Source organism: Anser anser (assembly GCF_964211835.1).
Source record: "Anser anser genome assembly, chromosome: 2".
Classification (NCBI taxonomy): Eukaryota; Metazoa; Chordata; class Aves; order Anseriformes; family Anatidae; genus Anser; species Anser anser.
In genome coordinates this window covers 36,715,553-36,739,207 of record NC_139721.1, presented here as the reverse complement: position 1 = coordinate 36,739,207, position 23,655 = coordinate 36,715,553, and the positions used below count along the sequence as shown (strand labels likewise).

At 49.9% G+C, this 23,655-nt stretch overlaps 2 protein-coding genes and 1 long non-coding RNA gene across 5 annotated transcripts in view; all 3 read left to right on the top strand.

Moving 5' to 3' along the window:
* DNAJC5B (DnaJ heat shock protein family (Hsp40) member C5 beta) overlaps positions 1 to 484 on the top strand; it is a 42,645-nt gene extending 42,161 nt beyond the window's left edge. Inside the window, exon 6 of the mRNA XM_083823413.1 lies at positions 355 to 484. Within this exon, the coding sequence (XP_083679539.1) occupies positions 355 to 449 (95 nt within the window). The 3' untranslated portion in view covers positions 450 to 484. The remainder of the gene's footprint in view (positions 1 to 354) is intronic.
* A 10,746-nt stretch (positions 485 to 11,230) lies between these two features.
* Positions 11,231 to 19,741, top strand: LOC310893916. Its single transcript, XR_014579409.1, has 4 exons — positions 11,231 to 14,196; positions 16,442 to 18,420; positions 18,962 to 19,030; positions 19,471 to 19,741. It is a non-coding gene; the product is annotated as an uncharacterized lncRNA (long non-coding RNA).
* A 1,056-nt stretch (positions 19,742 to 20,797) lies between these two features.
* TRIM55 (tripartite motif containing 55) overlaps positions 20,798 to 23,655 on the top strand; it is a 40,557-nt gene continuing 37,699 nt past the window's right edge. The window contains exons 1-2 of one of the 3 annotated variants that reach the window (XM_083823412.1): positions 20,798 to 21,889; positions 22,568 to 22,740. In XM_083823412.1, the coding sequence (XP_083679538.1) occupies positions 21,701 to 21,889; positions 22,568 to 22,740 (362 nt within the window). In that variant the 5' untranslated portion in view covers positions 20,798 to 21,700. The remainder of the gene's footprint in view (positions 21,890 to 22,567; positions 22,741 to 23,655) is intronic. The other 2 variants (XM_083823410.1, XM_083823411.1) reach the window with 2 other exon arrangements.

Genomic DNA, 23,655 nt, shown 5'->3' with positions numbered 1-23,655 from the left:
CACAGCGGCGCTCGTAGTGTGCCGACGTCTGCAGGAGCAAGCACTTGTGCCTGGAGCAGGCAGGGACCGCTACCCTGCAATCCCCACAGGGCACCAGGTAAAGCTATTGTCCGGTTCAGCAACAATAGCAATAGTCACCCTGAAATCTGTCGTTACGCGTGGACGAGGTGTCAGAGCATTTGTAGACTCGGTGTGAACGTTGCTGCCTCTTCAGCAGGCACACAGCTGTCTCCGAAACCGAGATTAAGGCGTAAGCCAGGGCAGCAGATGACACGCTGTGGTGCCAACAAGGAGCCTGGCTTTGGCAGCAAGTGAAGGATGCTTAAAGTATTTTTGTCTCCCTCCCCGATTTAGATGGAGAAACTCCTATTGTGCTTCAGCCGACAAACGCAACCGAGAAGACGCAGCTCATAGGGGACAGCCACCGGAGCTACCGCACGGACTCCTAGAGCGGGCAAACGCGGCCTGAGGGTGCCTCCCAGTGAGCGTCACGGCAAGGAAGAACACGCGGAAAGCTCTGCAGTCTGTATTTGTAGTTGTCTCTAAGCTAATCAAGACTAACCTGAGAGTAATTTCCTGTTGAGGCAGAATCTCTCTTTAGGCCACCTCATGTAGGTTCCCATCTGCACTCTACAAGGAGCTGCCTACAGCCGGTACAGAGCTCTCGCTGCTTCAAGCTGCCCTGCTCGGCGTGGTCTTTCCTCTGCAATACTCCCTTTGGTGTGATTGCTCTTCTCCCCTGTCCTCAGCTGGGGTTACACCTCCCAGACATGGTCCTGAGCCCCTCTCTGGACACACCAGCTCCTTTTCTCCATGCCCCGGGGAAGATTTCCCTCAAAGAGAAGGTCGGTGGCAAGGCAGCTGGGGCTGTCCTTCCCAAGGAGGAAAGCAGCTATCACCTTTCTGGTGCCCAGCCCCAGAAACTGTAAATCTGAGCCAGGGTGAGGTGCTCTAGGGTCATTGTGGTGGTGTTGACAAGGCAGATGACTCCAAATCTAGGAGCTTCGTCCAGCACCAGATACACACACAGGCTCTGCGTACTCCTGCACACACACAGGACAGCGCCTGCACCAGCTGCAAACACCCCATGGAGGGGGATGCTGGCCCTGGGCTGTCCCAGAGCTGCTCTCCTCTCCCTGCCACCACCACAAAGCTCCCCCGTTCCTCCGTGGATGGGTCTGCCGTCCACGCCGGGCAGCCCCAACTTTTCCATCTGCAGCTGCAGTGTGCTGGGAGTTGATCCCCAGCCAACTGCTTTCTGCCAGATCTCTTACTCCACGGTGCCCCTGGCCGCCGTCCCCACCACCCCGCTGGCACCGGGACGGCATCCATCGCTTCCACACCGCCTCGCGGGGCAGCAAGGACTTGGCAGGGCAGGGAGGCAGCAGAGGAGTGAGCATCCTGCCCACAGCCCTCGTCCTCAGGTGAGCCTGGGTCCTCCCCTCGGCCCCAGGCTTTAGGAGCATGTTGCGTGGCTTTAAATAAAGAGGTAGGGATGAGAAGCATGCTAACAATTATATCCCCAAACTCACAAAATGCTCAGTTTTGAGCAAAACCACAGTGCTTGTGTATTTCTGAAAAATGAACCAGGGGTACCGCTGCACAGATCAGTGGAGTTATGTGTGGGTACAGCTAAAGCAAGCATAAAGAAATTAGGCCCCGAATTTGTAAGAGATAAAGAAGTAACTCTGGGATCTTAAACTTAGCACTTGTCTCATTTGACAGAGCAGTTTAAGCCTTAGACAGATGAATTTCACTCTATTGATCATGTTACATCAATCACTGTCAGTTCTGTACATTTGCTATTTTTGTTCCTCTAATCACAGTGCTGCGGTCCAAAGGGGGAAGTAATGTACCACTGAATTACAGAGACCGGTGAATGTGTAGCTAGTCAAAAGTCTTATTCTCTTCTTTAAAATTGGATTCTGTGGTTGTGAAACATTATTGTCTTCCTTCCATTCTCACCTTTCACTTCAAATGTCATTTAGTGGCAGCTAAATATACGGGAATACAGTGTGTTTCATAGCACCAGCTATCGCTCCAAAGTCAAGAAATACTACTTTGAACATTTCTTTAAAGTTCCCACAACACATGGATATTTTAAAAGCCATTTATTCTAGTTCAGATTATCTACCTGTTCTCCAAGCGCAGGCACTGGGGACAGCTGACGCTCACATTGTCCTCAGAAACAGTCCTGTTTTTTTTTTTTTTGCTGCAGAGAGGAGGGGAAGTCCCAGCACGACTAGGGCTGTGTGTGGGCAGAGGGCAGTTATCCCCTCCTACCCATGGGCTGCAGACAAGGTCCCCATGGAGGGGTCGCTCACATGTGCACAAATCCAGACCGCTGCCCTGCCCGCCCGGCTGGCACTGGGGGGGTGAGCCCATCCCTGTGGTCCCAGGGCCGGGCTGGTGACAACATCCCGTGGCGGAGGAGATGTGACCCCAGACGGCAGACAAGTGCCACAAACCTTCCTGCTGGGCAGCCAGACCTGACCACGTGTGTGTCGGGGCACCAGTGCCGTGCACTGGCGGCAGTTTTGTGGGCCCATGGGGAACAGGCAGCGAGACATCGGCACCCTAATGTACTCGTACACACACACACACTTTGTCCTTCTTCGCTGTTCCCTTGTGCACAGCACGTGCTCTGCTGTAAGCCATCACCACAGGAAGAGAGGGAGCACATAGTGAGTACATCGTAAGCACGAAAGTTAAGTGATTTCCTAAGTTTTACTCTCAGATAAAGAAATTTTCTTTGAAAGCGTGCGAATGCTGTGTAGTGACTATTTCCAGCAGAGAGAAGGGAATTTCATCCAGACTTAAGTCTACCTTAAAGCTACATGTTATATAAGAAATCCTTCTACATGTGACGTCCCTCATCCTGCTCCCAGGGAAGTTCCCTTGATTTCCCTGAAACTAGGAAGGGAGAGTTAAATCCTAGATCAGTAAAAGCATTTTGGCAATTTTATTCACACGCAACACCTTCAGTGTCCCTCAGGACCCCAGTGTATGAGCCAGATCCAAGGTTTACTGAAATCAAGGAAGTGATTTCCATGGGCTGGAGATGTACCGTAAGTCATGTGGTTCTTATTCACTCTTTCTAAATGAGAGATTTTCCTTGGGAAAGATTCATGACTCGATCTTGCGGGGTGATGCAAATAAGGACAAGCTGCCACATGCTTGTAAAGCCCTTTTACTGACATGTGGCTCTCTACAGAGAAACCACCATGTATTATCTCAGTCAGCCAAAAACCCCCAAACAAACCAATGACCAAGCCTTTGAGTGGGTTCTCCAGGATTTGCAGCTTAAAAATCTGTGTTTCTGAACCCACAGTTTGATTCCAAAGAGGCAACTCGGTTTTCAGGGTACCAGAACATTTGCCTCTCTCACCATCATCAGGATTGGCTGATTTGAGAAGGGATGAATAAGGACTTCAGGACTTAGCTCTTCCGTGTGATTTTATTGTTTGTTTTGCTTTTCGAAAAAGTTGCTAAAGTGAACACAGCAGTGTTTATATGACCTGTTTCTATGTAAGGTTCAGTCACACACCCATTAATCTTCTCATAATGTACAGTTGCTCAAACTGTTGTTCTATTTTGCTGCATTTGTTTAAGATGTAAATTACCGTACATTCCAAGCTACATTTACCATCAAGCACTCTGACTAATAAAGCCTGCATGTACGAATTGTAGCACTCCCTTCATTTTTGCCATACCATCAACAACTTCATTGCAGTAACAGCTACAGAAGCTGTCTCAACAGCTGTCCAGGATGATGGCTTTGCACCCTGACGAGCAGCAAGCAGCAGCTCAGGATTTCCCCAAAGACGAACTCACTCTTGGATTGCGGCAGATGAACCTATCTATGCAGAGCAGCCAGGGGTACAGCCACACATTGCAAATGCGTCCTTTACATAAAGCAGGATGCTTGTCTACGTAGGAAAATTCAGCAGTGGGTTGAAGTGGTGTAACATGGTAGTTTTACTGGCCTAAATACCTGTATGGAACGATTCCCCTAGCACAGGGCCTGTGCAGAGTACTCATGCCACTACTGAGGACAACCAGCAGACCTCACATGAGCTTCCCTTGGGCCAGGATCTCACTCAGGGATTTTGCATCTGTCCGAGAGCCAGCACAGAGTGCCAGATAATCTGGGCTGCTACAAGAGAGGAGTATTTCTCACTATGATGGTATCCAGCCTCTATGACCACAGAAGCCCAAGCATTCGAAAAATGGATAAGGGGCAACAGTTTTGGCTGGCCGTAATCTCTAAGATCTGTCCTTTTGAGTGCTTGAGTATTAACATATATCCAGATTCACTCAAAATACAGAATGGAAGAAACATCTTAGAAGATTTAGGACTACCATTAACACGGCAGCTACTTCCTACTTAGGTGGCCGGAGCACTTTTCTCCCCACAATAAGATTATACAATAAACCACTTTGCTTAATCCAAGACACATCAAACAGAGTAGTATGCTGTCTGATTTCATCGTTTAACTTCCCTAAGAATTAATACCCAGAGTACGGGTATGAGTTCAGTCAAAAAAGAATTACATTTTTGCCTTTTTTTAGAACAAAATTGTTAAAGAAAAAAATAACGAAGCACACAAAACTAAGCACAGTTCAGAAAATTGATTTTTGTTTTCTATACTATTTCCTATAGAAAAGAAAATGTTTGTTGGATTGCTAGAAAGCAGGGAGAAAGACTTGCAAAGCAGCCCCTTCCTTCCCTCCATGAACTAGGAGAGGCCCGTCCATTGAATCATCGCACCCCACGTGTCCTTTCAGGCTGAGAGGGGATGAACAGCTGGGATAACAGCTCAGCGGGCTTACGCAGCACGGTGCCAGCCCAGCGTCACGGGGCAGTCTGGCCCCGTTTCGTGACCACCCAGCAGACAAAACTGCTTGCACCAACGCCACGCGTTCGTGTTTCTGGAGGATCCTCACAGGGCAGGGTGGGAGAAGCGGTGAGCACAGTAGTGTGGTAGGAGAGGGCCTGGACCTTCATGCCAGGGCCAGAAGGATGCTGGTGGTTAGCAGGGAGCCCGGAAAATTGTGTCTAGACGTTTGGGGAAGAGGAGAGGTGGTTCTGGAAAAAGCCCTTGGCGTTTCAACACCTTAATCAGCCGGGACGATCCCAGCAGGCATTCTCCTGCAGTGACTTGCTTCGTGAGGGCTTGAGGTGGCCCGGAGCGGGAGCAACATGCCTCTTGTTTTCCCTCACAACATAACCGGGTCTTGGCACTCGTGCAGCAGGCCCCGTGTCCCCCGTGACGGCAGCACGGCTCCTGCTGCCTGTCGGCGAGTCGCAGCGAAGCCTTCGGGTGTTTCAGAGGCTGGGGCTGCGGCGCGGGGGTGCCTCAGAGAGAAAAGGGAAAAAAAAAAAGTGGCTGCAGATGCGTAAGGAGAAATGATGTGGGAGGACATTTTGGCGAGGTGTGGAACTGTAGCAGCGGTGTGGGAGCTGGTTCTGTGATTTGTGAGGCGAGAGCAGCTGCGAGCACCCACTGCCAACAAAAACGTATGTCGTCTCCTTCGAGCCGGAATCGAACCAGCGACCTAAGGATTCCCGCGAGGGACGCCCCTACAGTCCTCCGCTCTACCAGCTGAGCTATCGAAGGGACCTGCCTCACGGCCTGCCGCCACGGCCCAAGAGCGCACCGCGCGCCGCCCGGCGCATGCGCGCACCGCGCACGGCTCCGAGGCGGGAAGCGGCCGGGCCCGGGGCTCGCTGCGGGGTGGGGGCTGCGGGGGGAGGGGGGGCACGGGGTGGGGGGGGCGCTGCGGGGCGCGGCGGCAGCCTCTAAGGGAGGGCGAGGAAACCTTGTTGCCGTGCGGGGCCAGTGGCGCAATGGATAACGCGTCTGACTACGGATCAGAAGATTGTAGGTTCGACTCCTGCCTGGCTCGCTCTGTTTTTCCCGCTGCGCTCCATCTCCTGCACGTGGTGACACGCAAATACGCACCTACAGAGCGCTGTTTGTCTTTTACTTAGCTCTTTCTTCTTAAACCTGCACTCGTAATTCCACGCCACTTACATGCCTGGCACATCATTGGATTATCACGTCTCCCAAAACGAGAAGAAAAAACATCTTAACACATAAAATATAAAAACCAGCATCTACGCTTAAACTTTTCAAACCACTTAAATATCCACCCAGTCAAACACATTCCCTGTGGCAACAAATAACACAGTTAACAGGCCAAAGGAGTTGCACAGGCCAAATCATAGAAGCATATAATATCCCGAGTTGGGAGGGACCCACAAGGATCATCGAGTCCAACTCCTGGCACCACACAGGTCTACCCAAAAATTCAGACCATGTGACTAAGTGCACAATCCAAGCACTTCTTAAACTCTAGTAGGCTCGGTGCTGTGACCACTTCCCCTGGGGAGCCAGTCCCAGTGCCCGACCACCCTCTGGGTGCAGAACCTTTCCCTAACCCCCATCCTGACCCTCCCCTGTCCCAGCCCCATGCCGTTCCCTCGGGTCCTGTCGCTGTCCCCAGAGAGCAGAGCTCAGCACCTGCCCCTCCTTAGGCTCCAGTCGAGGGACAGTGCTTGCCCAGTACAGCGCGGTGAGCAGGGCAGATAGCACCGTGCCAAGGAGCAGAGGAACCAGCAACACTGCTGCGATGGGCAGTATTACCACAGTGAGTATGCACAATCAATAGAGGCAAGCCAGTAATGCCCGGTAATCAGACCTGGGAACAGCCCACACCTACATGATCGCAGATTCAACGCAAGGTAAGGACGAAACGGGTTCACGTGGAGCAAGAACCACCGTTGCGAGTCACGGGGCGATGCAGCAGGTTAGCAGGGCTCCTGCTGGCCTCCCGTCCTCTCAGCTCCAGCTGCGAAGGGCACCCGCAGCAGGACACGACACGAGGCCTGGCGCCACAGGCGGAGGCGGCACACCGCCATGTTGTGCGTGCTCCTTTGTCACTGCCAAACATGGCTGGCCAGGACGTAATGTGGGACATCTGTGTTTAACAGGGAAAAAAAAACGGTATTTTTTTTACACAAAGAGCGTATAACGGCTCTGTGCTCCAAAAGTTCCGTGCAAGTAAGTCTTCGCTGGGTTAGGCCGGCCGCCACCCGGCGCAGCCAAAAAAAATATCCATGCGAGCCAGGCAGGAGTCGAACCTACAATCTTCTGATCCGTAGTCAGACGCGTTATCCATTGCGCCACTGGCCCCGCACACGAGCAGCGCCCCGGCCGACGCCCCCTCAGCGAGCCCCTTTCGGGGGGGGCGGGGCCGCACGGCGGACTGCTGGGAGCTGGGGGGGGACGCGAGGGCGGCGGCAAGCCCGCCGTGCGCATGCGCCGCCCCCGCTGCAGCCGGCTGCCCGTGGAGGGCGCATGCGCAGAGCGACGCGCGGGGTGGGGCGGGAGCTTGGCCGGCCGCGGCGCGGCGGCGGGCAGGTCCCTTCGATAGCTCAGCTGGTAGAGCGGAGGACTGTAGAGGCGCCGCCCGCGGGAATCCTTAGGTCGCTGGTTCGATTCCGGCTCGAAGGAGACGGCATGATTTTTTATTTTTTTTTTTAATTCTCTCCTGCAAACTGGCTTCAGTGAGCTGCCACAGCTCGTGGTTGGAGGGACACGCTGCCCTGCCGTGTGGGAGCAGATCCCATCTCGTCTCTGTCAAAGGTGCGGCCGGGGAAAAACAACAAAACTGCCGCGTCCAGGTGCCAGCTGTGCGGTACGCATTGACCTCTGTGCTGCAGCTGCACTGGTGGGAGTATGCGTTTGTTTCCAGTAGTAAACGTGCATACATTTGACATTATTCTATGTGAAACCCCAAAATAGGCGTGTTTAAATCACTCTTGGCCGGTTTTATAAGATCAGCCGGTGGCACGGCAGGGCCGTGGGTCTCCTTCCCACAGGGGCCTTCAGGCTGCGGTTCAGCTCCCCCCAAAGGTGCCAGGTAATCCTCAGCAACCAGAGCTCTGCTCCGGGCGCCCTGGCCGGTGGCAGTGGATAAAAGTGTCCCATGGTCATTTGTCTGGTGGTAGTGGGCCTGAGACTCTTCCCTGGCCTCTGGTCACCTTGCAAAGGGAGGCACGGGATGAGCTGCAGCAAGGTGGAGCAGTGGGAGAGGGCACAGGTGTCCTTTATACAGAAGGGATTTAATGCACATGGTCACAGGCTTGCTTGGCATGTGGTAACTAATAAAGCCAGCACTCATACTCTGCTTTTTGTCCCGTCTTATGTTCTATTGTAGTGCTATCTTCTTTTTCCTTCATGTCATCTTTTTCATTACAGGTGCTACACGGTGTGCGGAAAAAAACACACTTGGCAATGGCTCCTGGCTTGGAAAAAAGTAAACATGTCTCAAGGCAGCAAAGTCTGTCTGCATTGTAGGGGAAGAAAGGAGGTTTTCTCCTTCAAAAGAACCTAGAATTAGTGTTCTCTGTGTGAGGGTGTGCTTTTCAGATATAACTGCAAGTAAGGCCTACTATCTGTGTGAATAAGAAAGGTAAGAAAATTGTCCATCAGTGGGCAAGAAGATTTATCAGGCTCAGCCACAGTCAAACCTACAGGCTTCTGGTATGTAGTTACACACTTCATGCATTGAATCACTGGCCCCAGCTAAGCGTTCTGTTATTCAGTACATTTTAATGTATGCTTATGTACACTTGTGCCACCTTTTCTTGTTTTTCTTCAAGCGTGATGCAGTGCACCCCTCTTAGGAAGTATGTAGGAGGAAATCCAGGGAACAGGGGCACCCTGGAAAGCAGAGAATGAGCAAAGACAACCATTTCCTTCTGTGTCCATTACCTTAAATGTTCACACGCTAGCAGTCAAATCTGAATTCACAGTCCAGAAACACCCCTTTGATACTCTCTGGTGTAGGAGAGCGTACCAATTCCATCCAGGGCCACAAGACTAATTTTTCTTAGTCAAGTTTCATTTTGTATATATTTCTATTTGTATATAAATGCCTTTGCTCCTACCTTTTGCAGAAGTTCATGGAAAATCCTGCATTCCTTTTTACTTATTTAGTGGATCCTCTTTTTCCTCTTCCTAGAGGATAGTTCACAAAATGAAAGCGCACCCAGCATCTCCTATGGAGAAGGGACTATCTTCTTTCTTCCTCCATCTTGCAAGCTGACTTCTTGCCCAGCTTGAAACAAGATGTTTTTTCTCTCTTACCCACAGGGTGAGACGTGCCATTCTGCATAAATGCATGTTACCTGTAATGAAAAGGAAGACAGAGGAAAAGAAAAAGAAAATACAACAGAATGAAAGCCAGGAAAGACAGAGAGAGAGAAGAGAAGAGAAAGGGAAAGTAAAGGTGAAAAGAAAAAATGCAGGCAGTGATCTCAGGGCTTACTGTGTGCCTCTGGAGCTATGTCCTTATTACATTAATGCATCAATGTAATTGTTTGGCTCAGCTTTCCACTTGTCTAGGACATGTTCAGGTTTATAAATATATTAAGTGCTTTTTATTGCAATAAGAGTATATGTGGTGTTTGGATGGCAGAGTAGCTTGCGAAGTACTTAATTTAGGTGCCAACTGTCAGTGACAAGCCGTCTGCAAGTGCTTAATTATTTCTGTACCTGGCCTCCAGTTAGGGCCAATAAAGAGCTGTGTGCTCATATCCTATTTAATCATTTGTATCGGATTTCTCAATAACAGAAATGTGCCAGAGATTAGGTATTTTCACTCTGAAACTCTGAAGTGTGAGGTGGGCTGGCAGAGGGCTGAGGTGCTGCTGTTAAACAGCTGTCAGGGACAAGAGGGGACAGCTGCTCCAACAGAAAGGGTCCTTCAGCTCCAGTGCTGTAGGAAAAGGTTTGTCTGTGTTTCAAGCAAAGGCTTTCTCTTCTACTGCAGGAAGGGGAAATATATAAAATCTCAGGGAAGTTAGATTATGAGGTTAAAAGTCCCCAGGCTGGCTGGAGTTGTTCACAGGAGAGGTGGTGAAAATGGCCCTTCGTGGGGAGGTGCTGGCTGCACTTTAAGATTTGTGGCACGTGCACAGACAAGACGTCCCGCTGCTCACCAGCTGGGAAACCTGGTGCATCACCACTGGAAGTGTGAGCATATCCTTGCTGAGTGAGTTAGTACATTAAACTTTTCTATTATTTTTTCTTGACTTGGGTAAGTGACCTCTACTGAGGCCCTGGGCGGGTAGGCGCGACTTTTAGCGTCCCAGGAAGTTTCCCAGCAATTCCAGCAGCTGGCCAGCAGCCGAGGCAGGGCTGCATGGATCGGGAGGGGGAAAAAAAGAACGAAAAGACAAGCGAGCCAGGCAGGAGTCGAACCTACAATCTTCTGATCCGTAGTCAGACGCGTTATCCATTGCGCCACTGGCCCCGGGTGGGGATGGCCGCACGGGCCGTGTTGGGCGGTGGCGGGGGGGGGCTGGGGGGCTGCAGGCCTGTGGTGCCACCCCTTATCACCCCCAGCTCCTGTTCTTGAGGAGAAAGCGGAGTTCTGCAGCCACAGGTGGTGGCTGAACGGTGGGACACCCTGTTCCCCCAGGGAGCCGTGTCCCGGAGCCATGTCCAATGTTGCCACGATGAACGATGTTGCCACAAAGAGCTCTGCAGCTGTGAGCAGGGAACAAGTCGCCTCACATTACCTGCATGCCCAAAATGAGGCAAAATGTCGTTCAGTCGGCAAATTCAGGGAGCTGTGTCATGCCTCCTTGCTCACAAACTCAGCTCCCCAGCTTGCTCCGGGCAGGGATCCCTCCTGCTGGCAGGGGAGGTGGGATCTGGCTCCATGTCCCCAGCACAGTGGCAGCAGAGGAGCCTTGGGGCCATCGCCCCATGCTTGAACCTGCGCCACAAGTGGGTACAAGACAGCCTGGGCAACTTGTCTTCTAGATAACCCCAGCTCCACCATCATACCGACACCTCTCCCGTTGCAACATGCCAGAGTCGCATCTGCATGTTAGTTCCTGCCCCAAGCTCCAAGTTGCTCTTGGTCCATACCCCCCATTTTCTTCCTGTGGCTCAGCTGTCAGAGACAACTCTTTTCAGACTGTCAAAGCAGGTTTTACCTTTGAATCCACACAACGCACCGTGTTGGTGCTCTGGAAAGGACATCAGTGGCTGTGGTCTTGGTCACTTGGCATGCTCCACATAGGCAGCAGCACCCCAGAACTTGTTTTCCTTGTCAGTCAATCCAAAGTGTGTTTTGCTTCTCCAGAGAGAGCTGGAGAAAACCTAACAGTTTAATGATACTTGGGATTCAGCCTCAGAACTTCTTGGCAATGCTTGCTGCCTGTTTTTATGAGCCCTTTGCTAATCTTACCACAGCCACACGTGTTAAGCCAGTACTGATAACAACCCAGGTGTCACTGGGCTGCTGGCTTCTCTCCTGTGATAGTCTTTGGTTGTTCTTTGATTTCTGGCTTGACGGTTGTCCAACCATGCTTTCATAAACAGGTCTGTACTGAACAGAGCCCAGCTAACGAAAAACAAACTGCATGATATTTAGCCTTAGCTTAATTAGACAACAAAAGAATTAGCAAGCCCTGTACCTTTTGGAACATGGGAGAACAGGAATGGCTCTTCTTTCCATTCCATAGGAGCAGGACGAGATTCACATCATCTGCTGCCAGAGAAAATGTCAGGAGCTGCTGGAGACGGACGTTAGTCACCACAACCCTATCTGAACGTGCATTGCTACCTCCTTTGGCAATGATGGTTTTGCCTGACTACTGGGTATTAACAGGGCGCTGTTATAACTGAGCAATAACTGAGCGTTGTATTTCTGTGCGTTGCATGGTGCCACATCAAGGTTAGACGAAGCAAGGACCTATCCCTGTTCATAAGGAAAAGCTGATTTAGTTTCATCCTTCATAAGCAAAATGTTAATTTGTTATTGTTCTTTTCCCCAAACCAGTCTGACATGTTGATCTTCTAGGTCTTTTTGTTGTTGTTGTTGTTTTATCTTTTGTTATTACTTTGGATAATTCCTCAGCAGGCTCCAGTGCAGGCAGGTGTTTTTGGGCACTGGCTGCATTGTCACCCTGGCAGTGGTCTGCTCTTCCTGCACAAGCAGCCGTGCAGCTGCTGTCTGGCAGGTCTCAAGCCAGAGGTATGACAGTGTCACAACAGGGGCCTATCTGACATCAGGAATGCATTCAGCTAAAACCACCTTGTACCTATTGCTCCGTGAGGCCAAGTCCTATCAGTCAGACCTCTTTCCTTCACAGTTCATGCATCCTGTGAATCTGGTGAGGCCTGACAGACAAACATTGCTCCGGCCACTACGAGTGAACACAGATGAAGGCCTTCTGCACAGCCTCCTCTGCTCAGCCAGAGGTCCTCTCTGGATGCACAAGCAGATGGGATGAGGGTGAGCAGCTGTAGCTCCCCTGCAGAGAAGGCCTGACTTGGTTGTGAGTGCTCCTTCAAGTCAAGGACCATCTTGTGGGGTACCACGGGTATTATGTTCTGGATAACAAAGAGGACATCGAGAGTGAAGTTTGAAGAGGATGAGCCACTCTAGCTGCTCCTTGATCCAAAATAAGGAGATCTTGCTTCACCTCCCCTGCATTAAGCCACACAACTCAACTTGTCCCTGCTCTGGTAGTCTGTGGACCCTCAATTTGATAATCCAGGAAAATGTTTCATTTCCTGTAGGTCAGAGAGGTGAATCAGCACAGTCAGTGCAAACAGTGGGATAAAACCTTGCTGCCAGGGGCAGTGCAAAAAAGAGAGGCACAGGCTGCCCCATCCCATTTGCTAGAGCAGGTCAGCCACTTTCAGTGCCTTGTGAAGGAGGAGGGTCATCCTGAGATCACAAAGCAGAAAACGTGGAGTGGGAATAAGGCAGTGGGACAGCCTGTCAAATCAGTGGAAAAAGTGAAGAAGGAATCCAGTAGGTAAGAGGTAGAGCTGCTGCCTGCCTCCATGGACACCTCACTTTTGATCTGTTATTTCCGTCCTCTTTTTGCTCTCCTTCTTGCTCTCCTTATTTTTTGCAGGTGCTTGTAAGGTGGGTGGTGAAGATGAGGCCAGATTCCTCTTGATTTGCCTCAGGCCACTGCAGGGGGGTGAGCACTGAGGGGAGCAGCCCCTTCATAAGCAGAGACTTGCAAATAGCTCCTCTTCTGCAAGGGGATTTTATTATTCTCTTCTAGATTAATCATGAAGAACCACAAAGTGAATGAAAGAGTGTGAGCGTGTCCAAATGGCTGGTGGGCATTTAATAACAGGAAAACTGTAATTGCAAACAGAAGAGCGCAGGGGTTGGAGTAGCGCCTTTTCCCAGTTGGGCAGCTGGGACTGGCACTTATTCCTCCAGTTGGCAGTCAGACATCCTCCACCGCATGCCCAGGACAGGCAGGACATCAGGGTCCCATGGATTTGGGCAGGGCCACAGCCAAGAATAATGGTTTCAGGCAAAAGCTTGGTCAAGCAGAGAACAGTCCTCCTGCCTGGAGGAAGCTGGAGTCAGAGGTGGGAACTCAGGCTAGGGAATGAGTGCAGGCAAGAGCTAGAAATGAGAAGGGGTGCTACAAGGGGGTGTGCAGGTAGGAAAAGACACGTGCCTGACAGTATGCTGCCAACCCTACATTTTGGTGTCTTCTCCTAATGTGCTGTGTCGGCTCACCTGGCAGCAAGGCAGACTCTAGGAACACAATTTTTACACTTTTTAAGCTCCGGGTTCAATTCTGTCCGAAGGAGGGTTTCTCTGCTTTCTTCTTTCTCAGACCATGAAGCAAGAACGTGTTCTTCCACCAAGAGCCATAAAACCTCCAACAACCCCCCAGAAGCCTTTGAGATTCAGGTCTGCACCAGTTCTTTGTGCCAGATGGCCTTCCTTGTTGCTCCTGTCTCTAGAGTACACTTCTCCCACCCTGGCCTCTCCAGAGGGTTCTGCAGCTGACGAAGGCACATGCAGTAATGCTTTGGGTACTGTGGAGAACAAGCTGGCAACCTAGAGAGCTTGTGAGGTGCCCCAAGCTCTACGTGGAGATTTACCACATCCTTTGGCAAGGAACGAGTCATTAGTATCCAATTACACTGAAATCATACTTAATTCAAGACAGGTTAAGACAAAATGCAAATAAAAACACTTACTCGCAGCTGCCAAGATAGATAAACTCATAAAAGAGGTAGGTGGAGAAATGAGGGAAAACCAGGCTTCAGTTAGTTGCTTTGAAGATTAAATCAGCAAGGCCATTCCCTCATATCCAGGCATTTTGCCACAGGCTGTCCTGACACAGTGAGTAGCATGCTATCTTCCTCCACACCTTATACCTCAGGCTGTGTTGACCAAGAAATATTTCCTCATGGGAGAACAAAGCGCCTCTCATGTCTAATTTCCTCCTTTAAAAAAAAAAAATCCCTTCCAGGGAGGTCCCCTGATTTAACATGGAGCTCCTCCGACTTCTTCCTTACCCAGAAGGCACACTGACCCTTCTCAGCAAAAATAAAAATGATTTCATTCCCTTAGCTTTACCTTGCCAGCCAACAAAACAATACCCTGGCCCAAATGCCAAGTGAGAGTGCTGTCACGGGAAAGGCATTGGGTTGATGCCTGAAAGCCACCGTTTTCTATGTTCTTATTTTTATTATTATTTTTCTGTAACAATGTAAACATCCCTCCTTTGCCTTGCCTGCCATCACTACTCCTACGGGCATAAGGCAAAGTGTGTGTGCCTCATCAGCCTTGTTTTGGAGGGGATGTCTTGATCCAAGCTAGTTCTGGGGTCAGGATCGAGGGGAGCTGTTTCTGCCTGAGCAGGGACTGCTCTTTTCTTCATGGGACTTGTATTTGCAGGGAGAGGGTGAGATGGTCTGCTGTGTTCATGGAAGAGGATAAGGGGAGCTGACAGTTGATGTGGGAAGGATGAAAAGTGGGTTGCTGAGATGCTGCAAAGTAGAAGAGGAGGTGGAGGAGTCGTGCAGGGTTTTAGGATAGCAATTCAAAGGGAGCAGTGCTTATTCAGCGTCTAGGACATCCTGGGACTTACAGCTGTGCCCGCCTGCTCTCTCCTTTCTTACCGTGACTTTCTGTCTTTTCCCCTGCACACCTTCCATTTGCCTCTGTAGGCTTTCTTCCCCCAGTTTTACAAAGGGGCCTCACAAAGACCAGGCAGAGATATCCATTAGATGGGTAAGGGTTGGAGATTGTTTTCGTTTGTTTGTTTGTTTGTTGTTTTCTTTAAGTATCCAAAAAAAAAATCATCTATCTTGAATGTCATGGATAAATGATTTTATTTACATTTTTGCTTTCTCTGGCCTGATCTGAGTGGGATTTCAGTGTTACTGGTTGCTCATAGGCATTGCTTGCAAAAGGTTATGGTGAACTGCTACGCTGTGGCCACCTAACGCCTGTCAGGCTCCTGGAATGTTCTCCAAAGGACAGCGATAGCCATGCCTGCCCCATTTTGGCTGCAAGACCAAGGAGTTTGGCAGGTACCTGGAGGTCAGGAGTGGCAGAGACGTCTTCTGCTGACAGAGGTGACTGGGGATGCTGTTTGGCGTAGAACAGGAGATCGGCCCCCGGGCTCGATTCCTGAGGTTCCTCAAGGTGTTGGTCCAGGGAGCCAGGTAAAAAGACTAGTGATGAGCAAGGGGCCTCCTCCCACCACAAAACTCCCTCTCCTGGGAGCTGGACTTGAACCAGTGGCTAAGGGTTGCTCTGAAAGCACCACAGCTCTTCAAAGCTGCCCTTTTGGTGACAAGGTCAAAGCTTTTGAAGAGGCACCAGAAACGTGCGGTGTGGTGGCAGAGGGGGACCCAACGCCACACGTGTGGATGCAGGCTGATGTGCTTGAGATGGTTCCTGCAGTGATAATTCAAAACAACGTTAATCTAATACACTGCTGCCTGGTACAATGAACGCAATGTCACAATCGATGGCATCCCCGATCAGAGCTTGAGTCGTGCTTGTTCGGTTCCTGACTGGTTTGAATGTACTTCTTCCAGCTGCTGTTGTCTCTCTGCTCGTGTGAGCCTCACGTGAGGGAGGGGGGGGAAGGAACTTGGCTGGTAAATGTCCAGCAGAGGAGCTTGCTCTTCTAAGCTGACTTTCAAAAGAAAAAAGGCATAGGCACTCAGATGTGAATAGTCACACTGGTTTTGCTATACACCTAAAGAGCATTTGCAGGACAAAGGAAGACATAAAAGGAAAGCAGAGATAAATTTGAAATACATCGGAAAATAAGGCTAACAGACAGAGGTACCACCCCTGTCACCGGGCACATGCCAAACAAGTGCTTTAACAGGCCTGATGATGCCTTGCTCTCTGAAAACCTTCCTTTCTCTACACCCCGAATTTTAGTTTAACTGTAACAGCACAAAGCTCAGTCCTTTGTCTTCCAGCACTCAGTTTTTACTCTGTCCTGAAGGAATGACCCTCAGGAAGAGGAGGGATGAAAACACAAAGTAAACCAGTCTGGGGGCCTGGGACAGTAAAGTCGTGCTGAGTATAACTTTAAGACAGTCTCTCCTTTGAATTACAGACCTAAGCATTGTCCTGGAGAAAAAATACCCGCACTCCTCTGCTCTGCCAGCTGAGCCATGGAGGCTACAGACTGAAATAGCATCACGAGTGGCTGACGTTGGGCGGACCAGGGCTGGGGAGAAACGTGACCCTGGGCCAAGGCTGTATCTCTGCGAAGCGATGAGCTGACACCAGCTGGGAAGCCTGAGCTGGATCTGTGCTGCAAAACACAAATCACTTCTCCACTGAACATCGCTGTTGTTTCCTGATGATAGAGCTGGGGGTTTGGAGGGGAGCACTATGGGTTGTCAAGGATAAAGCAGAAATGAGATCTGTTCCCTGGTCAAAATTCCTCCTGCTAAAACTCTGCTATCATTTTTTCCTTAAATTCCGGTTGGCCTGGGAGGCCCCCCTGCTGCTGCCGTCTGGGCTACCTGCGTCCAGCCCCACCATCACAGCACCAATTCATCCTCCCTTAACCCAGCGCTAAGTTACCATGTTATTCCATGAAATGCAAGAACGATTCAGGGAAAAAACAGTCATGCCTTCCGCTCTGGTAACAGGGGAGGCATTTAGTGATGATCCACAGGCTCCCATGAGATGCTGTGCTCTTAGCATAGCAAAGTGGAGGGGAAAGGGTCAGGGCTAGACGTGCTAAAAGAGTGAAGCATTTGGTCACTTACTCTCTGAGAGGATGAAGGATTCCTGCTTGTATTCTTCCATTTTCTTTTTTTTTTTTTTTAAATATTTATTTATAACCTTTCCCTTTGTGTCTCACTCTCAAGGCATATTTCCGCAGCACATATTTCAGTGTGTGGAAAATCAAGCCTGTTATCTCTGAAATTCGTCCCTAGCCCTGGAGAGGGCCTATTTTTAGGTGGTCAGTCATGTGGGCCAGTTTCTTCCCCATGCAGCAGTTAGGACATACTTTTAAGCCTTGCATGTGAAGTGTAGATCTCTTTCTATCAGTAATATGTCAAGAGTCCAAAGTACACAAACGGGAATGAGGGTTTGGGAACCTTTGGGCTTGTAAAGTTGCGTGTGGCTGAGGGAGAAGCTGAATCTGTAATCTTCTGTTTGTTGTTCCACTGCTTGGGCAGCCTGCCTTTTCGGGCTTACTCGTTTTGAGATTTTTGAGAATACAGATAATTACAGAGATGATTAATGCCTCGTCTTGATCACAGTTCAGGTTTGCCCTGCCTCACTGATGGGCACGGCCTGACCACCTTTTCTAATCCTGATCTGAAGGACTTTGAGTAAACCGGGACTTTCTGCAGGAGGCAGAGCTCGTGTCCTCTAAGGCCAGGTGACGTTCGGGTTTATTCTGGCCTGCTGGTGTTGCTGGGTGACAGCAGGAAGGCGTGGGACCTTCCTTCTGGAAGCCTGCAGACAGCCAGGGGCAGCAACACCACGGCTTGGCGTCCTGCCGGCAGCAGAGCCGCGGCACGTGGAGGTGACTTCCCCTTGGAGCTCATCCATGGACTATCCCCATTTCAGGGTCTTTTAATCCAAGTCTCTGAAAATTGCCTGCTGGCATTTATGTTGGTACTGCTTATGAATCTGGAACAAAAATGATGATTTATTTCACCTACCCTTCTATCCCATGTTTCTGTCTGTTTGCTGCAAACCATGGAAGCTTCTTGAGCGTGGATAAGCCCAGAGGAAAAGGCTTCTTTCTGGCACAATTCAGTTCAGATGGGTGTCCATCCCCTAATCAAAAGAAAAGGACAGAAATCAACCCTCTGGCTACTGTTTTTTTTCTAGCTTGTCCCTGAAATCCTGTGCCCCTGCACATTTCATGTGCTTCCAGTGAATCACCCGTAGAAATGCTTTGAGCTTGCCTCTGCTGCTGTGATTTCAAACGTAGAAAGAGAACTTTTGGAACATGTCGTTACCTTCCGTGCTGGACTGTCTTTCCCTGGAGACCTGAAACCATCTCCCAGATTGTTTCTAGAAGGTCATATTGCATATAGGCGTATTGCCTATATTATGTATAAGGTACGCAAAGATGAATATATATGTTGAATGGAAAAATGTCCATCTCAAAAGGCAGCTGTTTTTGAAAGCTCTTGTCCCTGTTGCAAAGGCTCTCTGTTGCAGCACTGAGTCATGTACCTCAAAGGGTAGGTTTAGTATTTATTGTGGGATGTGTAGTGATCACAATAAAATCACGAAATACAAGATGCTGTTTGCAGTTTTCACTTACATAGGTAGGAGGGCTTCATCTTATAGTAAGCTCATCCGCTTAATACCTTGTTGCAACTGTAAGTGGAATTTGAGTTTCTGCAACAGGCCTGCCGTAGGTGGGAGTGCCAGTATTCACCACCCACTGCTAAGGGGCTGCTGACTGAGGGGAAAATGGGCACGGATGGAGGTGAGATGGGTGAAGAGCACCCCTCATCCTCACCAGGCTCATCCTCACCCAGGCAAGGAGCCTGGTGCTCGCAGAGTGAGCCTTCTCCCTGCTGAGCTTTGTGGCAAGGTAAGTCACGTGGGAGTTACCCTGCAGTGAAAACACGCTTGTCCCTTTGTTTTCCAGTCATGCAAGAGAGCAACAGGGCAGATTTCCTATGACTGACAGATGAGAGCTTCACGCCGCTGGTACAAGGTAAGAGGTTGCAAAGGGGAATTCTCTGAATGCAAAACCCAGGGATGTCATTATGGTATTGAAACCTGAACCTGGACATCACTCAACCTCTCCTTCCGCCTTCAAATCCCTCTCCTAAACCCACTGCTTTGCAGCCAGCCTTCCAGGCTCTCCTGGCCCTCAGTCCACAGACCACAAGCTGTGATACGCTGCAAAAATAGAGGAGTTAGAAGTGATGTCTGGAAAACCAAGCATATCTCTAGGAGCTAGTTTTCTGGTTGTCAGCAAAGCCAGGTAACGCTCCGAGGCAAACTATGCTGTAAAAAGATGCAATAAAAAAACACCCTTGCAACCTTTGTGATGGCTGGCAGGTGTCCAGATTTTCTGTGCAGGAGCAGACCTAAGGCAGGTCCCCTTGCCCCGTGTTGCTCCACTGAGAGATGGCTTGGTGGCTCTTTCAGGAGAGAGAGCCGTCAGGGCTGGTGGGTGCAGAGGCCATCAGATGTCCTCTGCGTATGCATCAGATGGCACTTTCAGCCAGTTAACTGAAGACTTTTGTGGGCCACCACAGGTAAGTATAATTTTCCCAGAATTACGTCCCAGGTACACATTGCATCTTCAGAAGTGCCTTAGTTCATTGACCTAAGCGCCCCTGGGTTTTCCTGTGTCTTGAATGCCCCCTGCTACACACATCGCTGTACGCAGATGTTTCTACACAGTGGCATTTCTAACCTTCAGCTTTTCCTCACAGAGTTTCAGTGTGCTGTCGGGTGGAAGCATCTGCCTCGCCGTGCGAGGAAAGCCTTCCTCACCCAGCATAAAGCTCCTTACTCACGCAGGTTTTGATGTGCAAGGGGCAGCTGAGGCAGGGTCAGCATGAGGCCTTCAAATTCCTCCAGACACCAAAGTCACCTCTGACCTGGCCACAGAGGGGAGGGAGAGAAGAGAAATACCGTCTTGCTGCTGCCAGGAACGAGTCCCCTCCACCCCTGCCAAAAGCCCCAGCTGTCCGCCGCTCGGCTGCCAGCGCAGCTTTCCCCGTGCAGCTCCCAAGGTCTTGCCTACAGCAGGGAGCTGAATCAAAGGTGTGACTTCAAACCAGTTTAACTAAACTGCTACAAATTTCTCATCGAAGCAAGATTTCAGAAAAAGTTACTTGTTTTTATGTGACTGCTGGCAAGTTTGTATTTTTACGTAGGTGAAATTCTGCCTTGGTGGGCTGCATATGGGTCCAGGATTTCACCCGAATGCTTAGAAATTATGCAAGGCATTGAAAATAAAAACTAATCAGTAATACACTGAATTTAATGTGATTCACTGTCATTTCATGCAGAGAATACGAATCATTTTCATGTGGAAATCAATGAAAACCCTCACTTTTCTATCTCCCTGAACTGCCCAGTTTGCAGACTGGTGCGGCATACAGATAAAGGGAGCTGGGGTCTGCCCCAGGACGGGTTCAGCTGCTGTATAGCATGTGTCATATCCAAGCACTCCAGGGTTAGGAGTCAACATAAACATGAGAGTTTTCCACAAGACACTTGGTGGAGAAAGTATTAAAGTTATTGATTAAAAGAGCAGACAATATACTGACTGCACATACAGTACAGTTGCAAAGTGATTTTATACAGTACATGTGGGAACTTTGGCTTAAATTGAGGACAAGGTATTTATTACTTGTACAGTTGTGTGATAAATTATTGGCAAGTAGAAGCACAGATGGCTTTCCCTTAAGATCAGGCATCACATGCCACAGATTATCTGGGAAATTGTCATTTTAAAAATAACTCCAGAGCAAGTGCCAAGCTGAGAGGGATATCAGTGTCTAATAAACAGACACAAACACAGCAGTGCCCAAAACTAAAATGTATTCGAATTAAACTATGCACAGAGAGAGAGAGAGAGAGACTGTACAATTAGTACATATTCTCTAGCAGTGCAAATTAAAGCTTTTCATACTGTATTTCTTCTGACTCGTTCCCATTGGGAAGTTCAAATAATGCTTTTTGGGGCATATTTGAGCTGCTGTGGAATTAATGTGTTGAACAGTCCTGTTAGATTCTAATGTTACAGCTCCTAAAAAAAAATCATACTGGAAGTTAAGTGCAGATATAGGCAGGCAATTTTTTTAAGCTGTTTTTCAAGGTGGTGACAGGTTTACACCCCGAATTAACCGAGCCCGAGAGCAGCCATTGCTTCTATTGCCTTCTCCGGGGACTTCATGTGCTCCACACCTTGGGAAGGCCAGCTCCCGGAGCCTGCCGAAACACGCGGCCCAAACTGCGGGCTGCACATCGCCTCCTCGGTGTTCGTTGCATCGCTGGCGTGAGTGGCTGCGAAGATAAGGGGGGAGCAGATGGCGCTTGCTTATCGCTCGGCCTCCTCCCGGGGGGGGTGAAGGCTGCCATGTGCGAGTGAGGAGAGCCAGGGCCCTGCGGCCGCCCCCCCGGCCCCCCGGGAGCCGTCACCTGTCCCAGCCTGTCCTCCTCTCACGCGCTTATATGGGCACGGCTGAATGGCATCTCGTGACGCCGCGCTGCTAAAAACAGCCCCGGCTCCCCTCGGCCCCCCGTTTAAACAATGTCCTCCAGTGAGCACAGCCCAGAGAGCCTCTGATCGCAGCGGAGCCTTGGATTTATTTCAAGGGAAATTAACCCGGAAACCGACCTGCGACGCCGTGATCCGGAGCGTATGCCCCTGGAAAAGCTAGGGATGAGCACCTCCCTGAACTACAAGTCCTTCTCCAAAGAGCAGCAGACCATGGATAACCTGGAGAAGCAGCTGATTTGCCCCATCTGTTTGGAGATGTTCACCAAGCCGGTGGTCATCCTGCCCTGCCAGCACAACCTGTGTAGGAAGTGCGCCAGCGACATTTTCCAGGTAGGTTCGCTCCCGCGGAAAGCGCTGCTTCTGCAGGGACAAGCGGCACTTGCTGAATGAATGGAAAAGCCGAATATCACACGGCTCAGTTGGTTGATTTTAGTAGTTGGTAAGACTGGGGGGGGATGATTTAAAACAGAACGTGAGCTGGGGAAATGTCCCCAGGGCCCAGCTTCCTCAGGGCTGGGGCTGAGCTTGCACCAGCCTGAATTGCCCCCCGTGAGCTCAGGGAGGTGGCAGCACGCAAGAGCCAAGGAGCCAGCCCTACATCCTGCAGTCTCTGCGTGTTCTCCTGGGCTCCTCTGTGCAGCTGCCCTCGCCTCGGGCATACCTACAAATGGATTGCTACACACAGGGTTTTGCCCTGGCACTTTTGGAAGAGCTGTGCTATCTCTAGCACAGGTCGTTGCAGCGCCGTGAGCCTGATCTGAACAGCTTCAGCTGCTTCTCCCAGTAATTTTTTTTAATGTGGGCTTTGAATGGCTTGGCCCAGAGCTCCTTGGGCTGGTAGGGATGAAGAGGGGAGAGAGAGGGATGTGGCCTTGGTTTCAGTGGGCTCTGGTCCATCATGAAACAGCCTCTGCGTGCTCCAAGAACAATGTCTTGTTGTCAAAACACATTTTGGTGAAGGTGTGCATGGCCTTACTCACCTCTTCTTGGGCTGCTTGGCAAGAACAGGCCTCGAACCCCTACCTGCCCACCAGGGGAGGCACGACCGTGGCTTCGGGAGGCCGGTTTCGCTGCCCCTCATGCAGGCATGAAGTGGTCCTCGACCGGCACGGCGTGTACGGGCTGCAGAGGAACCTGCTGGTGGAGAACATCATCGACATATACAAGCAGGAGTCCACAAGGTAAGCGGTGAATTTGTACCCTTCATAGAATATCTGTCACAAAAGCAGACACTGCTTAGGTGACCGTTCTGGTCTTTCTATTTGTCAGAAGTGAGGTTTATTTAGTTATTTTCTCTCTTGGAAATACGGAAATGGGTTGTGCTGCTGTGCATGCCTGCCTGTTTGCGGTACAATGATGTCAGCTCTCACTGAGCTCAGAAAACAGTATCCAAATAGATGCTGAGTTTCCTCGCTACCACTTATAGAAGACGACTATGCCATGCTTATTCACATGAGCAATACTTGCCTGCGCAAGCGAAGACCTTGAAGTCAGAGTGGGTATTCATATGGATAAGGGAAAAGTAGCTAGGTTCATGTTGCTTATTTTATAAACTGTTCAAAAGAACATCTTTCTCTTTATCCTGTATGTTCTCATGCTAAAGAAAGGAAAGGAATTTCAAATTTTGTTAGAAAGTCCTGAGGGACAGGCAACACAAACAAGGAGATGGGTCAATTGCACAGAGAGGATGCCCCGCATCATAAGATCAAATCAAAACTCAATAAAAAATCTCCACTCCTGTCAGCTTGGGATGTGAATGCTTGGGATGAAATCAAGCCTTATTCAGGACTCTGTAAAAGTGAAGGAACAGCCAGAAATAATATATATGAGTGCTATGTGGTTGTGTACAAAAATCAGGATCCCACTATAGAGGAATAGATTAATCCTGACAATTAAGATTACGCCTAACGTTAATTGCCTGTAATGGATGTGTAACAGATCCAGCAGTAGAACGATATTGCATTCTTCTCTCTCTCTTGCCCTGGGATGGGCAGTACACATGCTACCACCCTGGGGAATGTAGTAAAGGGGAAGCTAATCCTGGTCCCAGGCCACCAAGCAAGCAGCTCTGACCCAGAGACTCAGCCTGTTGTCAC